Source organism: Cygnus olor, chromosome Z, assembly GCF_009769625.2.
Source record: "Cygnus olor isolate bCygOlo1 chromosome Z, bCygOlo1.pri.v2, whole genome shotgun sequence".
NCBI lineage: Eukaryota > Metazoa > Chordata > Aves > Anseriformes > Anatidae > Cygnus > Cygnus olor.
The window spans coordinates 1,015,819-1,035,061 of record NC_049198.1 but is presented as its reverse complement, the minus strand read 5'-3'; the positions used below and the strand labels follow the sequence as shown (position 1 = coordinate 1,035,061).

The following is a 19,243-nucleotide window of genomic DNA, read 5'->3' as shown; positions in this document are numbered from 1 at the left end:
ATTACTCCAAAGAAAAGTCAAGGTTACCAAGTTGCAATGCCCAGATAACATTCTCCCAACCGTTGTTTAACTTTCTCATATTTATTAATTAGCTGCCTTTAATGAGAAAGAGAAGTGCGATATTTGCAGTATCTCTGAGTGAGCCAGACACAAGAAGTGTGAATATCCACCAGAAAAACTGTTTCAGCGGGGTTCATAAATCCAGCATTAGGCAGTAAGCGGCCACAATTTTTGCTGATCCTCTGTAAGGAACTTTTCCAGTTTCACCAATCGGTAAATGAGATGTTCTTCCTTGAAGTCCTCTCAGGAAACTCTGATTAAATTAGAAAAAGATCAAAACCCTTTTCAACTCGAAAATAATTTGAAATTGCTACAATGAATGCAGGAGCGCAAAATAGCTCTTGTATGTAAGCAAACCCATTTTAAGGCAAAATTTGGACTGAATCGAGAGTCTTAGAATAACTATTTGGAATCTGTTGCTATTAGTCACTGAGTTGGAAGAAAATCAAAAGATGCTAATAACGGCGATGTGCATTCAGGACTGCATAGACACCCTGCCACTCGGAAGGAGGCATTTTGTAGGACACGCTGCTAAGAACGAGATGAAATGGCAACGCGGGGAAATGTTCCTCTCCCAAGGTACAAAGCAGAACGCACCTCGCGCGAAGGGGAGAGGAGGGGTCTCCTCCTCCCGGGAAGCGTCACCCTCAGAAGAAATTCCATTTCACGTCTCCTCCTTGGGAGCCAACTGAAATCAATTAACTCTGCAACTGGAACCAATTAACCCTCCGAAATGCACAACACCAAACACAGTGGCAGTCTTTAATAAATATAATAAATACATAAATAATAGCACAGAGCACTGCAGCGAGAGAAGGGTTTTCAAGTTTTTATGATGTGGGCTCTTGATTCTTCAGACATAAGAATGAAGGATTTTGTGCTCTAAAAAAAAATAAAAAACAAAAAATAAGGATTCAAGTAGACCCAGGGGACCTTTAAGATTGGATTCATCTCATTTAATTCCAACCATCTAAAAAGCAGGTGTGTGGTCACCAAGCTCTCCTTACAGTCAGTACCAGGAGGTGGGTGCCTTGCAAAACCCATCGGAAACCATTACCTGAAAAAGGGAAAAGCCTCCCTAGCTCTGCACAGATGCCTGTCCCCCTCCACTGATATCCTCGATGGTCACGTTAGATGAAGATCCCAGTCTGAGGGGAGTCACGGTAGGGAAGATGGGTGCCATCTGCGAGGGCACGAGCAACCGCGCAGCCTGTCCTCCTCTGTCACGACGCTCCCCTTGCTCCTTTTTGGGATCTCACCCCAGAGCACAAACGGGAGACCAGTCAGAGGCTTGGGTCTCTAAGGCTTCCTTTAGCGTTGCCTCTGTGATTTTTGAAATTTACTTTATTTTTATTCATCGCTGTTATTTTTCAAATCCACTTCTGATAAATTCAATACACAAATTCGAAAACGTTCTGCCGATCACCCATTTTCATTTTGCTTTCAATTTCCTGCTGAAGTAGGTGTTTTAGGCAGCAACGGATAGGGAAGAAGCTTAAGCAGAAAAATACGATTGTCCAACTACTAACAGAATGGCAAAGCGACTCCAGAGCGTGCTTGTAACCCACCCCGAGTGCACCGCACCGGTGCCACGGCTGGCATCCTACCCCTGCCCAGGCTACCCCACATTTATTGCTTCCAGCTGTGGGGATAGGACTAGCTGAGCAGGAGGAAACAAGTTTATATTAAAGAGAATAAAGCTGCTTCTTTTATAATCCCACACTTTCTATTTAAGCTCTTTCTATTTTGGATTAAGAAAATAACAATTCTCCATTAGGCACGGCATTAGACGCTGCCCTGTTTTCAAACTCACCACAATTTTGCTCAATGGCAATGAGGCAGATGATTTTTTTACGGCTAAGAACATGTTGAAAAACAGATACGTATTTTCAAAAGTTTAAAATATCATACTTCTGGTGTAACAAATATCTCCTCTTTGTGCTAAGACACTCTGGGTGTGATGGCCGCATAAAACACTTGGGTAGCAGAATTTAGAAGCACAGAAATAATCGCCTTGTCTGCTTTCTGGTGAAGTTTTGGGTTATGGTGTTTTCAGTTCCTTCCTCTATACCTGTCTTCACTTCCAAATTTGAAATAAATCACCTCTCCTGAACCCTAAGAAGGGAAATATTGGAATAAAAGGGGAGGATTTGGGAACCAAGGTTCAAGTGGCTGTATCAGACAGACCCAGCCTGCTGTGTGGGCCAGTGGTGGCTTTTTTTCTGGACTTGATGAATCCTAAGAGTTGGCAGAGTGTTCCCTTGCTGTCCCATCTCACACTCGGAGTGCAATGGCAGAGCTCTCTATATGGGATCTGAGCTGCAAAAAGCCTAAATCTTGCCCTACAGAGCTCAAATAATGAGCGTTTAATGGACTGCAGTGTTTTTCGTTTCCTACAGAGCTTGCATTCACAAGTCCAAGGAAAGACTAAAAACAAATAAAGGAGAAGAAGTGGTGAAAATGAAACGCCACTCATCTGGACAAGCCGGGATGCATAGGAAGGTAAGAAGTGACCGTGATGCTGAAGTAACCCAAACTCAGCTGAACTCTCAGCAGAGACTACCAGAAGTAGCACATGGCTCCTAACATATTTATTTTGAATGTGACAACGTTCTTGTGCTTCAGTTAAATGAGGTTTGTGGTTTAAAAAAAAATAAAAATGGTATTTTCCTGCCAATAATGTTGCTGTTAAGGATTTAGGGAATCAGCAGTCCCATGGGAAGAGGGCACCCACTGACCAACGTGCGGGGAGAGCGTTCCAGAGCCGTGCCCACTGTCTGCTAATCGGTAATTTTGCCATGTTAACTTCCTAATTGGACATCAACACGTTTTCGGCAGCTCGTATACTTCAGTCACAGGCAGGGAGATGCGAAGAAGCATCAGTATTTCACACTGACCAAACCGCTTAATCAAATCTTGACATGAGCATGAACCTGAAGCACTCTCACCGCCGCACTGCCACTAGTGCCAATTAGCTGCTTCGGTTTTAAAAGACAGAGATAAAAGGAAAAAAAAGAAGGAATATAAACGAGAAAATTAGGAGAGGGAGAAAGACAATGTCCATTAGTTAATAAGCTGGTTCATAAATTAAATGCTCTGATTTCTGATGTTTACAAAATATCTAATTTTAGGAACATGAATTTTCCCCTGTTTATACAACAAGACACAGTATTTCCTAAGTAAGTAAATCTTTCCAAAGAGTATAAAATCAACAAAGTGATTAGGCACAGAAAACAAAAGTTAAGCAACCCATTTGCTAACAGCTCCGCTCCTGCAGAATAATGCATTATCTAGTTTCTAATCAGGACCTAACGCACAATTTTCCCCAAAGGATTGTATCGGGCAAAATGATCTTAAATAAAGTTGGCTGAGGAGAGGCCAGATTAGCACAACGAACACAAACGGTCCCCAGCAGCACGAGGTGTGGGCAAACCAAACCCAGCTGCTGGCAACGCACCGAACCCGGGGCTGACGCCGGTTAGTGGAAGCAGAGGAAGATGGGCTTATGAGGTCTGACCAGAAAATCTGCATCCGTGCTACACGAGCAAAAGGCACATCGGAAATCACCCAGCACGTAATTCATTTACGTGTAAAAGCTCAGGAAGAAAGCATTTTCCAAATCCTTGCTTCCATTTCTGCCCCCAATCTCCACCGCAAACGCTCGGATAGCATTGAAAAAGTATCCCGGGCCTGACGACTAAAATACCATCTGAAAATCAGATGAAGCCACCCAATAGCATTTGGGGCCTTTCCTCATGGAGCGAGCGTTCACAACCTCGCCTCGCCTGCGCGGTGCTGCCAAGGCTGCATCCGAATGGTTTTCTACATTTCGGGTAGATGGGATTTACGGTACGTGAAGCGACATGTGAACGGGGTTCTGCAGTATCGCTAAGTCTTTGGGGTTAATCCTGGAGAATCAGGAAGGGTGAGGAGACCGGACCCTGCCGTGCACACATCAGGGCGTGCTTTGGGCCGAAGCCAGCACGCAACCACGATGCTCTCCCGGTTTCAAAACTCAATCAAGCTATTAGGCCACTTTCTGCCCTTTCAGGCGGTCTGATGGTGACTGTGCCTTATCGCCAAGCCAGCAGCCTCATCCCTGCCCTTCTCTCCAAATATCCGCAGCATTAAAACAGTTACGAGGCCTAACGGACCACAGTCATCTCGGGATAAGGAGCATTTATTCCCGATGCGGCGCACCTCGAGCAGCGGGGCACCAAATATTTCCTGCGCCTTTCGGGGTCAACCGCCGCGCGGAGGTGCCACAATTGAGACCGCAGACCTACAAGGAGCCCGAAATAATTCGGTACGATTTTCTACTTCTGCACTATGACTGTGCCCCTCTCCCTGCAAGGAGCATCCCTCCGAGAGGCGGCCGCGGTGCGGAGCTGCCCGCGCTGCCCGAGGCACGCTGCCCCGACGGCTCGCGGCTGCAGGCAGCGCAAACCCCAAAGAAGCCCCCTTTCTCGTAGAGGCACCGCAGCCTCTCCCCTCGCGGTGATTTCAGAGGGACGGGAAGGTGCGCGCCGCACCGGGGCGGGCAGGGTTGGCTCGGTGTCGCTGGGCGAGCATCCAGCCCGGCTCCGCCGCTCGGAGCCCAGTCACCAACTTATCAGAAAGGTTTGTAATGGAAATGCTGACGGACCCTTCGGTCTAGTGGCACTGGCAGGTGCTCCCACAATGCGAGGACATAATTCAATCAGGCTTTTGGCTGACGTCACGAAGTACAAAACAACTCAAATGCTTTATGAACAGCACCAGAACCCCCGAGATTCAATTACAGTCCTGATATTCGATCAGGAGTCGTACTTAGCTGTTTTTAATATAACAAAACCTTTGTACCGGTTATTTATCAAACAGGTCGATCGTATTTAAATGTACAGTCAGAAGGAAAAGTGCCCCGTGCCGCGTTAATCCGACAATCCCAAACCTCCAGGAACAAGGCAGCCTTTTAGTTAAGAGAACCAGCACCAGGATTCGGTCAGGAGGGAGTCTGATTTTCATATACCACACAACCAAAAGAACTCCATCCCTATTTTGTTATGGGTTACACACATGCCTATGAATTAATTCAATGATTTTAATTTTTTTTTCAATTTCTGGACCCCTAAAACTACCCCGGTGAACTACCCCATCGTGATCCCTTCACGATGAATGCAGTACGCAATAGGGTTTTTTGGGGCTTTATTGTTTGAAGTTAATTTTTCGAGAACCCTTAGAAACAGCCCATGGGCCCGAAAGGACCTGCAACAAAGGTAGGAGCCTGTGGGCAAAATCTGCAGCTTGGCACCTCCCTGCCCTGCCCTCCCGGGAGCGAAACCCGCTCCAGGGACAGGACCCTCAGCATCGGACCCGACACCGTCGCCTTCTGCGGCTCGCTGCAGGCGCGGGCAACCACTGGCCCGGCTGAGGGTGCCCGCAGCAGGGCTCCCCTCTCTGCAGCACCATCGGCACGCTGACAAAGCTGCAAATACAGCCCCAAAATTAGAAAATGATGCCCAGGACGGGGCTGCGGGCGAGGAGAGGCATCTCTCCCACGAGGAGCAAGGTTGAAGGCACCCAGATCCACTACCCCAACCCCGGCAGCCTTTTCCCCAGGTGAAAAGAAAATCATTCTGTTAAACAAATCAACTCTTCGGGGATTAGCCAAATTCCACAAGAGTGCTCTACAAATACAGCAGCGCCTGTGAAGGGTTGTTTCCAAAATAGATCAATACCCAGACAGACAACAATGGATTGCAGCTCCAGATTGCCAGCACTACCAACAGCAGTCTTGAAAGACATCATTAACCGGCAACTGTCACAAGAGCTCGGCGCCAACAATGGTCCTGCTGCACCTTCGCAGGAAATACTTTCTCGCCCGGCGGGATAACCCCAGTTTTAAATCCACCTGGCCGGCTGCTGTGCAGATCGACGGCACCGCTGTCTACCTTGGCGCGAAGGGTAAACACGGCAACCCTTCCCAACGCTTCGGCCATCCTGCGAGTTTGTGAAGAAAAGAGATCAGGGAGCAGTCTTTGGGAACGTGTAGAAAAATGATCTGCGAGCGCGCTCGCTGCCGGGGAAAGCTCCCAGCAGCAGCAGCAGGTGAAAGGAAAAAGCTCTGCTGGCCAGCCTTACCGGAGCCAGGCACGAACCCCAAAACCGCAGGGTTGGGGACCCCCGAGCAGCACAAGTGGTGGTGTCGGGGCTGGGCCGGGTCCCGCGGTGCCAGCCGGGCGACACAGAAGGGAGCGGAGACCCCTCGGCATCTCCTTGCCGTGACGGACGGGCAGCTCGTGCGTGAGGGCAGGTGAGGAGATGTGGTGGTGACTTTTACCTAGCAGCGACCAGTACAGACTAAACGCCGCCAGATTAAGTTATTCAAGGGACTCGTTTTAACCGCCGTTATTCCTTCTGCCTTCCGAGGTACGAGAGGAACTCTACGGACTGCCTACAGACCCTGGCAGATGGCACATACTATTACACGCGTATTAATTTTACACACGCACGTCTTCGGCGGGACGTGTAAAACACACCCGGGCTACGCCGCCTTTCCCCTCCGGTGACCACACCGTGAGCTGGCTTCCACGGGAAACTCATCTGTGCTTCAGCAGCAGGATTTGGCTGGGGTCACCTCACCCAAGGAGGGCCAGCCAAGCCCCCACAGCCCCCTCGGTCCCTTGGCAGAGGGCAGGCACCTCCAGGACGCGACGCGGGGCCCTGGACAGGGATGTCGTGGGGTGCCGCCTCCCCCCGGCAGCCACCAGGAGCCCCAGGAGGTGCAGGCACCTGGCTGCGCTTTATGGGTTTCGGAACAATGGGCTGCCTCGGATTCACGGCATCAAAAATAATTCCCACTTCTTGAAATGTAATTTCTTGCCCTTTTTAGTTGCGCTTTGATTGTGTCCACCTCCCTGGTTATCGTTTATCTGGGAGAATTTGGGTACAAGACCTTTAAACCATTACAAACACATCCCCTGCTCCCTATTAAACAATCGCAGATCTGCTATCTCGGCTTATGGGAACTGATCTAAATAACATCGTGATATCAAACACTGAAAACCACAGGCCTGGGGCCACCAGGGCTCTCCTCTCTTCTGGGCCTTCCTAAGACACAAATTGCCAGATCCAAAACGTAGTTTACCATTAGAAGTAAATGTTTGATCTGTAAAGCTTACAAAATGACTTTGTTTATCATAGCAGATGAAAGAAAAAAAAGGAATAATTTTAAACTCAAAACAAAACTGTTTATATGACAGCTTTTAGTGCTCCATGATTCTGTGCATTTAAGAGAGATTCAAGCAATTAACAGCATAAACTTTCATTACATAGTTCTATTATATATGTTTATGTGACTTAGTTGTTCATCTGTTATTTAAGTGATTTCCTCATTACAATAGCATGGTAAAGATATTTGCTGATCTTGTAGAAAAACGTCAGGCAGTTCACTCGCTCCACTCCTTGGATCTCAAAGCGCGTGTGTTTGAAAGCTTTTATTTTTTATACCTAGTAGGTAAGTCAAATATCAAAGCGATTCTAAATTCGGTAATTATAGAATCATGGGGGAAAAAATAATGATTTTTTTTTTTAAATCACGAGGTATTTCTGCAGTAGCCAAAAAATAAGTGTAAGTGGTGAAAGGTTAAAATCTGTGGGACCTGGTATTCACGAGGTGCGCAGGCTGGCCATTATTTATGCCTATTTAATGTTTCTTGGGAATTCAGTCAATAGAAGCCGCGTGACAAGGATCGATACGAATTTGGGAGTGGTAAGAGCACAAACCCTAATGGGAAGAAGCCAAACTATAGCTCACGCTCCCAAATGCCTCTTTTTTTCCGCATCCCTTCCCGAGCGCGTTACACAAGCTTCCTACACCTACCTAATTCCCAGTCAGCCCCAAGTTCACCGGTTTATCAGATACCTCTTTCACAGAGAACTTGTATCCACTGAATCATCTCAAACAGCATTTCTGCTGCTGCTAAATTTGGCTGCGGCAGGCACAAGCGTCTCCTCCAAGTGACATTTGGCTGAATCTGGCCCCCGAGCGTTTCAGTCTCCCAGACAGCTAATGTGTACGTTTCTGAATTATTAAATGTATTCAGGAGCCTTGACAAGGTAGACATACAGCGATTAGGACAAAAAGTATTTTTAAAGACGCAACAGTATCCAAGAGGCGTGACTAAACTGCCTCAGATACAGTTATCTTCAGTCGCATCCCCCGCCACCCTTTTGGAGACAATTTATTCAGACCCTCTGCCACTGACCAGGGCTACTTTTCCCCCGACATCAGAAACGAGGGGGAATCATTTCGTCATTTTTTAATTGCCGAGATAGGAGCCTCGCTTCCAGGTTTAGCATGGAGGTGGCTGACTGCCGGGGCCGTGCTGCTGGCTGGCCTCGGTGGGATGCCCTCGGTTCACCACTCTGGTCAGGACACAAACGCAGAAGGAACCTCTCTCCTTTGCATCTAAGCGTGTAGGTCCCCCAGGTGCACGCGGAGGTGTCTCGGGCCAATTCAAACACCGCAGCCTGGGTCCCATCCTGCCCCAGCCGCCGAGAGGAGGAGAGCAGGATCGGCTCCTCGCGAGTAAACATAGCTGGGAGGGTGGGAGGTAACGAGCATTCTTCTTCTTCTTAATCATAATTACGAAACAGGGGGGATGAGAAATATGGCCACGGTCGCCTTCGTGCAGCTCCCTAGCTAAACCCTCGCGTCGTTTCCAGAAGGCGAGGCGCAACACAGCGCGGCCGGGAGCCGTGGGGCTCCGCAGCTCGCGGGGCAGCGTGCCCCGAGCCGGCGCCCGGCCGCCGGCACCGCTCCCGGCACACGCGCTGCCAAGGCGAGCCGCCCTCCGGTCACCCACCCAAGTGCCAGAGCCGCGTTCCTCCGCTTCTTGTCCTTCGGTACCAAAACGCACGGCGCTGATCCACAGGCTAAACACTTCTATCCCTACCGACGCCCGCGGGACCCCTGCACGCACGCCGACGTGTGCCCACTCCGAGGGGCTACTAAAACATCCCCAGATGGAGATTACGTTTAACTTTGCTTTTTCTCTCGATCAACCGAGAACAGCAAAATGATGTGCCTTTCCCAAAAGGCCACGCTCCGAAAACTGAACTGGACCTAAATAACCTCTGTTTTGGTATAATTTGCTCGCAGGCACATCGAAAGTAAATAAGGACTTCAAAACCGAGCTGAATTTGCGATTCCCTAGTTTAAGATGTATTAATTTGTAATCACCGTTATTCTAGCGCAGGACGAGCCTTAATCAAACTAATGGCAAAATTAAAAGCAAGTCTTTAAATCCTTTAAACTGACTTCGCTCAATTCAGTGGTGTCTGTGCTAGCACAGATTTTCTGTGCAGTAGGAAAGGCCAACGACAGGAATTCGGGCGTTCCATTGCTACTCCCACCCACACGATATTCAGACATATACACAGTGGGCAATCTCTAACAGATGCCCCAAAACTTAGGTAAAATTAAATACTTAAAATAGAAGACGCAGAAACTGAGCCTAATCAGGAAGCTGTGGGCTTTGATGAACAGTTCAAAAACCTAAGCATGCCGAATGTGACAGACCTAGCAAATTCTTCAGCGTCACAATTGCTGAAAATCTGCTTCAAAATCCGTTCTCAAATCCAGCACCAGCGAGCATCTTATTCAGCAATCGCGCCTTATTTTACAATGGCTCACACTTAGATTACGACAAACGCTTTTAGTGCGGAAGCTAAACTATTCAGAAAATTTTCGAACATCCGGGAAAATTCATTTTGTTTTGGCAACTGTCCTAACAACAAAAATAAATAAATCCCTTCGTTCTAAGGGACGTGCATTGTTCAATTTAAGTAACAGGTATTAAATCACTTTACAAATACAGTATAAATTTGAGGTAACTCCAGGGGAGTTTTCTTAAAAATAATTTCAGTCCCCACCAATTCCCCCTGTTAAGGTCAGAGTCTCTAAGCCAGCATGGCTGAATTGTTTTAGTGCTCTCTGCTGAACACCTGCAAACATCAAACAAAAACTCCTGGTCCTTTACTGGGTTGACAAAAGCCTTTCATGTGAAAAATGCTCCATGGGAATGTCACGGCTGTGGCTCAGGTTACATTCCTTTCTCCCTTGCAGCCCTCACCATTTCTTAACATGGGAAGGAGCCATGTTTGTGAAATTAAAGATTAAAAGGAAATGTGGCTTTACTTTATTTTCATTCACACGTTACAAATCACAATGGAGCATCATATATTAGATGAGTAAAAAGCTATTAAGATGACTTTAAGCATGAAATATTACCACACTTCGTAAAGTACAGTCAGTTTCACCTCATTGCTTGGGATTACTTTTTTTTGTGGTCTTTTTTTTTTTTTTTTTTTTTCAAATAAGTGAAGTTTCAGGTTAATGCAGAGGAATGACATCTGTGCTTCCCCGTCACAGTAAATATGATTTTTAAAAGAGGACCACTAAGGGATGGCGAGCTCAAACTTTAGAAGGGCATCTGTCCAGGAGGATGAACGTGCTGCGCGCCGATTGCTAAAATTCCGGGTTATCAGGATGCATAGCTAGAATAATAACCTCCGTCCATATATCATTAACGAAGGTACCTTTAAACCTTCCATATAGCTACACAGAGCATCTCTTGAAGCAGTTGTCTGGGCACTGTCATATAAACCCTGAATTTCTCGAGCCCGTGCTCATTAGAGGAACGCACAGCCAATACCTCTAGGAAGCGAGACCACCGCCCGCAGCTGGCTGGCCAGCAGCGCCGTGCAGCAGTGGCCACACTTCTCCCCCACGCACCTCTACCTTCAGGCCACGCATCCGCCCTCTCTCCGAGGATCAGGTCGGGGCGATTCACCGGTACGTGGATTCGGACAACTTTTTGGAAACCACTGACCGCTCCCTGCAAAAATCCACGTCCAGTGCCAAGCACCGGAGATTTACGGAGCAAATTCAAATTGATTTTCCCTCAGATGAGCGTACCTTGTGCTGCACAGCATTGAGCAAACAAGCAGCCAACACACAGAATCCATTCCTTTATCAAACAGGGCACTTCAGCCTCTCCCACCAGAGACTGGTGTGTTTGAGCACACACAAGTTGTCACACGGTGGGAGATTTCAGGTGTTATTTAAGGTGGTCCCTGTCTCAATATTACTAGCTGACTTCAGCTCATTAAATTATTAGTACGTCTAAAATGATGTGTCAAAGTTACTTGAACGCTCTCAGCTTTAGAGACTATAAAAACCAACACCAGCCCCTCCATTTCACCCACTGTTTGGCTTTGCTATGTTATTTCTGATCAAAATGACTTCATAGGTGAGGTCTGCGATGCACTGATTAAATACAGCTATCTAGTTAATTGCTGTTAGACCAAGTGTTAGCTGCTGCATTGGCTGGTATAGACGCATGGCAAATTGATTTGTCTGGCACAAATACTTTTCACTTGTCTCCAGTGAAAACAAATATAGCGAACATTATAAATTTGCTTAAATCGGGCATCTAAACTATACAATTCGGAAAATGACAAAAAATGGGATTAAAATCTTCAGATTGTGAGATACGAGGCAAAATCTATTTGGAAAGTTATTCAAACCTAACAATAAAATTCTCCAAGTCACTATATTCATAATATAACCAAATTTATGAAAACAAAGCATGCTATTTTGCGAGTCTGGACAGAATAAAATGCCTAAAATGAGTGCCTAATAATTGCAGGTGGCACTTGATACAGTGTCTTAAAACTGTATATTACAGGCTGCCTTCAAATTTGGAAGTCTTTCTTTGGAAATAAAAAGTTAATAATATAGTTGTGCATTTAATAAAAATGGCTATACTGAGTGCACAGAAGAGGTTCCTTTAATTGAGCACAAACTGCAAATACCAGGCATGAAACTATACGCAATGACGTGTTTGTATCTAGATATCCACTGGCAGTTTGCAGTGAAGACTTGTCCAAATTTACCATCTGATTTAGAACAGTACTCTGAGTATAACAATACTACGTACAGTGTGCTGGTATGTGTAATTGCCTGGGCTTTTAAAACACTGCAACTCCCCACCCGGAGATGTATTTGTGTCCTGTCCAAAACCCCACATCCACAAAGCAGGGAACCCTCTTAAAGGAACTTAATAGAAGAGTAAGGAAATTTCAAACGCGTAAGTATCCTCGCTAGTTTTACTTCTAATTTGTCAGGCATATAAAAGCCTCTATATAAAACTTCAGTTGCCAGACAATTATTGCACACATATGTTCTACCGCAAAGAACTCGGATATTTCTTTTGTCATCAGACAGGACTCCTGCTTTTATGGAATGCAGGAGTTGCCCATGCAGTCCCACTGCAGCCAGATAAACAAACACACAAACAAACAAACAAACCCTCCAGTGAAATTTCAGGGACTCGTCAAAAGCAGTCAAATATTTGGAAAGAAAACGCCTTACTTTCAATCAAGAAACTAGCCTGGAGATTTTAATTCAACGAAAAATATTTTGTCAGCAAGCCCCGATCTCTGATACTAAAGAGTGCTTTTCCTGGAAGGGCTTGGTGTTTATACTCGGATACTTGCTCATGTATTTATTTAATTTAGGCAGCCTTCATTCTTATTCGCAAAATTAATTCTCACACGAGATGTTTTGATCATCGTTTCTCACATAGAAAAGATAGCGTCTCAAATTGTAAATCAAAATCTCCAATGCTAAATTAAAAAAAAAAAAAAAAAAAAAGGATAAATATTTAAACTAGCCCACCTTGAAGAATTACACAGAGGGAAAGTTTTTTAAAAAAAAAAACATAAATGTCTGGAAATATTGTGAAAACGCCCCAGCCTTGTGGAAATAGCAATAACAACAATAATAATAGTAATAATAACAACAGCCAGCACTTAGGAATAATTCCGCTCAAATCTGAATGAATCTGTTCCCCAGAAGAGATTAACACGACCACAACAAAGGTAATGCCTATGGATAAATATCTAAGAGCATTTCAACTACACACTGAACAAAAACGTTACATACTTGAGCCAGTAAAATGTCCACTTGCCAAGGAAGTTGGTCCATTTTTGCCACTGCTCACAGGAGGTGAAAACATCTAAAAAAAAAACCAAAAAACAAAGAGACATTACTAGTGGAAAAGAAGCGACTCCTGGTCCACCGTTAGCCAAAAGTTCCTTCCACGCTCGCTGTGAACTCTGCTCGCAGTTTGCCTGATGCGAGGCATCGTCCCCCACAGACCTGAGAGCGAACTCGGTATTTCTTACAGCCCCCCCGGCCCCTCACCGCCACCAGCAGCACGTTTCGATCAGGCTCATGAGCTCCCCGGACAATATCTGCTCCCCGAACATTTGGGAGCCCCCCGTGCCCCCGCAGGGCTGGCCGCAGTCGGGAGCGGGGCTCGCTCCCCTCTCCTGCTCGCTCGTTGACAAAGGCGAAAAAAAGTTTGTTGGTCGAAACCTTGGCCATAAAGGTCGCAACGTCCATTTCCAGCCCGCTTTAGGGTTTGCCTGTCATCTGTGCACCCAAATAATAATAATGCAAAGTGCCACCTGCCCTAAATTCTCATTTCGTCTCTAACACGAGAGCAGTTTGAGGCGAGCCTCTCTCCCTCTCCCCCTCTCCCCCTCTCTCTCTCACCCTCTCTCTCGCTAGCATTTATTTCGACCCTAATTGGTTTCTCTCTTCTTCGACGTGTCTAGTGGATAATACGCACCTTCCCTGAGTCAGAGCCTGCAAAAAGCGAAGGAACAAATGGAAAAAGTGCAACAAGCAAAGAGGGGGCTGCGAAGCTGCCTCAGGCTACGTTTCCTGGCCAAACTTCCCAAAGCCATTCCTCCAAAGCAAAGTCTGGAGCAGCAGCAGCAGCAGCAGCAGCAGCAAAAGCCTGGAGCAGCCTCATTTACAAGGTGCTTCGGAGTTTTGCGGGGGGTTCATCTCGAGACACACACGCATCTCCCAGCAAGCCGGTTCCCCCCTCAAATAAATAAATAAATGGAGAGCTACTCCTGACATATCGGGGGGAAGGGAGGGGAAGGGGAGAGGAAGGAAGGGGCCGGGGGGAGGGGAGCCGAGCCTCGAGGAGCCAGACAAGTGCACGGGGCCGGGCACGCTCGGCCCGGCCGGGAGCAGCCGCCGAGAGCCCGGGGAGGGCCCGGGGAGAGCCGGCCCGGGGGCTCCGAGGGCTCCGGGGGCTCCGGGGGCGGCTGCAGGCAGGGCAGGTCTCGGGGCAAACTTTCAACTGAGACGCTCATGGATTTCTTTGCACTTTCCGCGGGCCAAAAAACGAAACAAGGGAAGAACCGCAAAGAGAATGGAAGTCGCTCGGTAGGCATTAAGCAGCTCATGTGCCCAGCACGCCGGCCGAGGCGAAGCACGGTCCAAGTGCTCGGTACTGGTACCGGCTCCTGACGGGAAACGGTCGCTTTTAGGGGCGTCTCTTTCGGCAAAACATTATTTTAGGCATCCAAGATATTAAAATAAGCTGCGCACACGACTGCATCTCCCATCACATACAATAAGAAATAAGAAAAAAAGACTCTAATTTTTTGTTGTTTTTTTTTTTTTCTTTTTTAAGCAAAAAAAAGATATTTAGCATGGTTCTAGCTGCTGATTAAAAATTACCCAATGTACTCAGATCGCAGTTTGGTTTGGTTTGGTTTTTGCTTTTTTTTTTTTCCAGTTTAACAGATCAGCTAGAAGATATTTTTTTTTTTTACAGCTGTTGTTAATTTCCACCGTTGTTTCTTACCGCACTGAAATCCAGTAAATCACTCAGTTCTTTGTCCGTCCCTAAGGCAGCCATTCGCTGTTGGTGATGCATTTTAGCAAAATCACACAAACCTAGAAACATGGAAATAACCGCAATCAGAAACCCAGTCCCGAGCCTTGCAGGAAACACAATCGGGTTGTTCAGGGGGTGGGGGGTCGGGGGGTGGGTAGCTGAGGAGAAGGGAGGGAAAAAAAAAGATGGAGGGGCAGCAAAAACAACAACAACAAAAAAAAAAAAAGAAAAAAAAAAGAAAAGGCGATATTGTATTTCCAAAGAGGCGATCGAAACCCGGTAACATCCACTCTAAACCCAAATCCGGAGGAGGAAAAAAAAGAGGGAGCCTCGCTCCCGGAGCATCATTTATGCAACAGGAGGTTCAGCGAGGAATGAATGAGGATCCCAGAGAAGAAACTACAGCCATCCGCTCCCAACTTTTTCCCCTTCTCCTTCTTCCACGCAAAGTAGCGTTTAAAGGCAAGAAACGGAAAAACAGCGATTAAAAAATAATAATAATAATAATAATAAAAATCAATAGATGCGAAGTCGCAGGCTACGGAGGCGCCGGTGCGGAGGGACGCGGGGCGGGGGTGGCGGGGCCGGGAGGGAAGCGGCGAGCGGAGAGCCCTTGACAATTAGCCCCAATTTCTAATTAGTGCCGAGACGGGTGGTTAATAACAACGACCGAGGAGCGGCGGCTCGGGCCTGTGCGAAGTCATCAGTTCCCTCCGAGCGCCCGGGGGGGAGGGGAAGGCAGCGGAGGGAAGGGAAGGGAAGGGAAGGGACGAGCGGGGAGGGCAGGCGAGGCAGGAAGGGAAGGGAAGGGAGGGAAGGAAGGGAAGGGAAGGAAGGGAGGCAGGGAAGGGGCGCGGAGCCCGGCGCAGCGGCCGCCTCCCGCCCCGCGGCCCCTCCGAGCTCCGCGGGGTCGCCGCCGCCCCGCGCCCGGCCCCGCGCCCCCCGCTCCCGGCACGGCCCCGAACGGCCCCGAACGGCCCGGCCCGGCGCCGAGCGCCGCCTCCGTACCCGCAGATCATGGAGCTGCAGATCCCGGCGAGCCGCCGACTGCCGCCCGCGCCGCACTTTTGCACGGATTAGACTTTAAATTTCCCCAGCTCGCACACATACACATGGCAAAGCAAGTTTATACGAGGCTGCACGTACACGTGATGCGGGGACTTTGCCAAGAGGAACAATATTTTTCCCCTCGTATTATCCAGTCCGTTGTTTGTTTTTTTATATATATATATATATATATATATATATATTCTCTCTTTGTTTTGGTTTGTTTGTGCCCCCCTCCCCCCCGTGCCTCCAGCTAGATTTCCAAAGCGAGGTCGTCTCGATTTACGGGGAGCATCGCTGCAAAACTTTTGCAAAACCGACCGTTTCCTTCGCTTTCCGCTCAAGTTTCTGGGGACGCTGCCAGCCCCCCCCCACCCTACCCCACCCCACCCCCCCATACTTTTTATTTTACATTTCGCTAGCGCAGGCCCGGCCGTACTCCCCCGAAACGAGTCCGACTTCGGTTTTTCCAGTAGGAAAGAGAAAGCAGCGAGCTGTCGCGCTCAGCGCTTGCACCTCGGTGTACATCTCACACAGGGAATTACGCCGTGGCCAGAGCCCGGAGAAGATTTAGCCACACAATTACGCGTGCACACACGCCGTGTACCTCTCCGTTTGCATTTACACGCCATGGAAGTTTGCACCTCCCCTTAAATAACACATCGGGAGCGACAATTTATAAAAAAAAAAAAAAAAAGGAGAAAAAAAAAACAAAAACAACACGAGTTACTCTAACAGCAAATTGTAACTTTACCTTAAATGGCCACAAATATGTTCACAATATTCCAAGGGAGAAAAAAGAAAAAATTTTGTAAAAAAAAAAAAAAAAAGGAAAAAAAAAAAGGAATCTTCTGCCAAAGTGCTTTATTATCTCACACGTGTGTGACCCTCCGAAACCACGAAGAAGTACTGGGGGGGTCAGTGCTGCTCCGGGTACTCCACAGCTTTACAGGCACCCTACACCTGGCTTTGTTGGGTTTTTGGGTTACCGACCGCCAACCGCTCCCCCACCCGGCCAGCCGAAACACCAGCCAGCCGGAAAAAAAAAAATACAAAATTTCAGAAAAAAAAATTTAAAAAAAAGGTAAAAAAAAAAAAAAAGGTAAAAAAAAAAAAGGTAAAAAAAAAAAAAAAGTCCAGCAACTTTTGCCCCTATTGTTTTTACAGACACATGGTGACTGACAAACTGCTCGCACCGTGGTGGCTCTGGGACTTTCCCCCCTCCGTCCTTCCTTTAAAAAAAAAAAAAAAAAAAAAAAAACCACGACCCCCCCCCCCCCCCCCCAAACACACACACAGAGAGAGAGAGGAGCGGAGCAGCCGGTCCCAAAGTTGTTGTTCCAAGTTTACAGCGCTCTCCTCCTCACCACCACGGCCTCCCCCGCGGAGACGCGGCTAATGGCATGTTTCCCTGGGAGCCCCATCGTGAGCCGCTCACATCCGGGCAATGCCCCGCGCCTTATAAGCGCCGCGCCGCCGCTCGCAGACAATGACGAGGGAAGGAAGGGAGGGAGGCGAGGCGGGCGGGCCGGCGCGGGGCGCCGCGCACAAGATGGAGGGGCCCCGCCGCTCCCCCCCCCCCCCCGCCGCCCCGCACGCCCCCTGCGAGCGGCAGCGCCCGGCCCCGGGGTGGCGGCGGGGGTCTGTGGGTGGGTGGGGGGGAGGCGAGAAACGTGGGGTTGTGGGGTTTTGTTGTGAGGGATGGATGGGGGGGGGGGGGGGGGCTGAGCACATGGTGCTCGAATAGGTCCTGGGGATGGGAGCGCATGGGAAGGGGTGGAGGGGGAGGACGGGAGGCGGTGCTGGGGGCAGGCTGTGGTGGGTAGGAGAAGAGAGATGGACGCGCTGCCCTGGTCGTCAGGAGGGACGAGAAGTGGGGCGCTCGTCTGGGCGGTTGGGCTGCGGACCCCAACTCTTCCTGCTCAGCTCACCGGGGGTGGGTGAGAGACCCTCAGTGATGAGCGAGAGTCTCCCTGCAACCACATTTCTCTGCTGGGCCTGCGGATGGAAGGCCAAACCTGCCAGCAGCAGTGGAAGAGAAAGGATGGCACGATCCAAGCCTTTTAGCCAGGGTACGGGAACTGGGGAGGCTGTCCTGGCCCCAGGAGGTGAAACGTGCCCAACACATACCAGACCGCTGCCCATCACCGCCATGACAGTGAGAAACAACTTTGTGTCCCCGCAGACCTGTCGTCCTCCTGGGCCTGCACTAACCACATACCTAGATGCAAATGGCGCCCATGCACTAAGGGATGATGTCTTCCTCCTCCCGGGACAGCTCTGGCATTGTGGTGTGACCCGGCCTGTCCGGGTGCACCCCACTGCGAAACCCCTGGCTCTTGAGATCCTGGGCATTGTTTTCGTAAGTCTGTAGCTTCCCCCCAAAGTGTCCACCATGCACGTGCTCCAGCACACTCAGCAGTTGTTCCTGCATACAGATGTGGTCACCGGCACCCCACAGCGAACAGGCGAGGGAAGAGCAGAAAGCACGTGGGAGATAAGGGCCTCCTCTAAGGGCAGCAGGTGCAGACATATATGATGCAAAAATACCTGGTCACTGACAACTGCAAAAACTTCACCACTTAACGCTGGTCGCCCTCAGCCGTGCTCCACAAGCAGGGTGTCAACGCAGAGGCTTTCCCACAGCAATGTCAACAAGGCTGTGCTCGGGCCTGGCCTTGAAGCAAGTGAGGAACAGGGGTGCTCACAGGGCCGCATGGGGCCGGGGATGCCCCGGGAGGTGCTACCTGGGCTCGGCCTGTATGTGAGGAGACCTGGCCCAGGCACGGGGTGTGCCCCTCTCAGCTGGAAGGTGTTCTCGAGTCAGAGCGGCCCATACCCTGCTCCGGTACTCTCAGGAGCCCCCAGGCCGCCACAGCCCCATTTCTCATGGGATGTAATACTTCAGAGGGCGCTCACCTGCTCCTCGTGCATCCAGCTGAGCTGCTGGCCCCATGGAAGTCAAGCTGAAGTCCCAAATAACATCTCTAATGCCTTCCCTTCTGTTCCTAGTGGGTGCTGAGCAGAGCTTCATGTTCAGTGCCTCCAACAACTCCATCACACGCTGCATACAGGTCAAGGATGCCCTTCTCTGTACTGCTTGAGCACATGTTGCCATTACATTGCTGGTGCTGCGGGCTACCGAGAGCCGGTTTCAGAGCAGCTTCGCAAAGCTCTTGTGTGTCCTGCCCGTAGGGAAGAGGGGCACAGGCATCCTCCCAGGAGGAGGTGGCACCCACTGCCATGAGGGCTCCGTTTTTGGGCCCAGCCATGACGTTCGGAAGAGGAACCTGTTCAAAGGGCCTAGCACCTGGTATGGTGGCAGAATATGTAAAGTGGGTGACGCTGCATGGGACGGTATTCACAGAGCCATGATGGGCTCTGCA

General features: G+C 48.9%; 1 protein-coding gene across 21 annotated transcripts in view; it reads right to left on the bottom strand.

Annotated features, from left to right (window-relative positions):
• TCF4 (transcription factor 4) overlaps positions 1–17,304 on the bottom strand; it is a 211,569-nt gene extending 194,265 nt beyond the window's left edge. For 7 of the 21 annotated variants that reach the window (XM_040541701.1, XM_040541702.1, XM_040541716.1 and 4 more), the window contains exons 1-3: positions 15,481–15,692; positions 14,778–14,869; positions 13,052–13,124 (exon numbers count right to left, since the gene is read on the bottom strand). In XM_040541701.1, the coding sequence (XP_040397635.1) occupies positions 13,052–13,124; positions 14,778–14,869; positions 15,481–15,514 (199 nt within the window). In that variant the 5' untranslated portion in view covers positions 15,515–15,692. Of the gene's footprint in view, positions 1–13,051; positions 13,125–13,742; positions 13,761–14,777; positions 14,870–15,480; positions 15,709–15,818; positions 15,952–16,269; positions 16,399–16,464; positions 16,482–16,611 lie in introns of those variants that run through there. The other 14 variants (XM_040541704.1, XM_040541705.1, XM_040541709.1 and 11 more) reach the window with 13 other exon arrangements.
• Between the last annotated feature and the right edge of the window lie 1,939 nt (positions 17,305–19,243).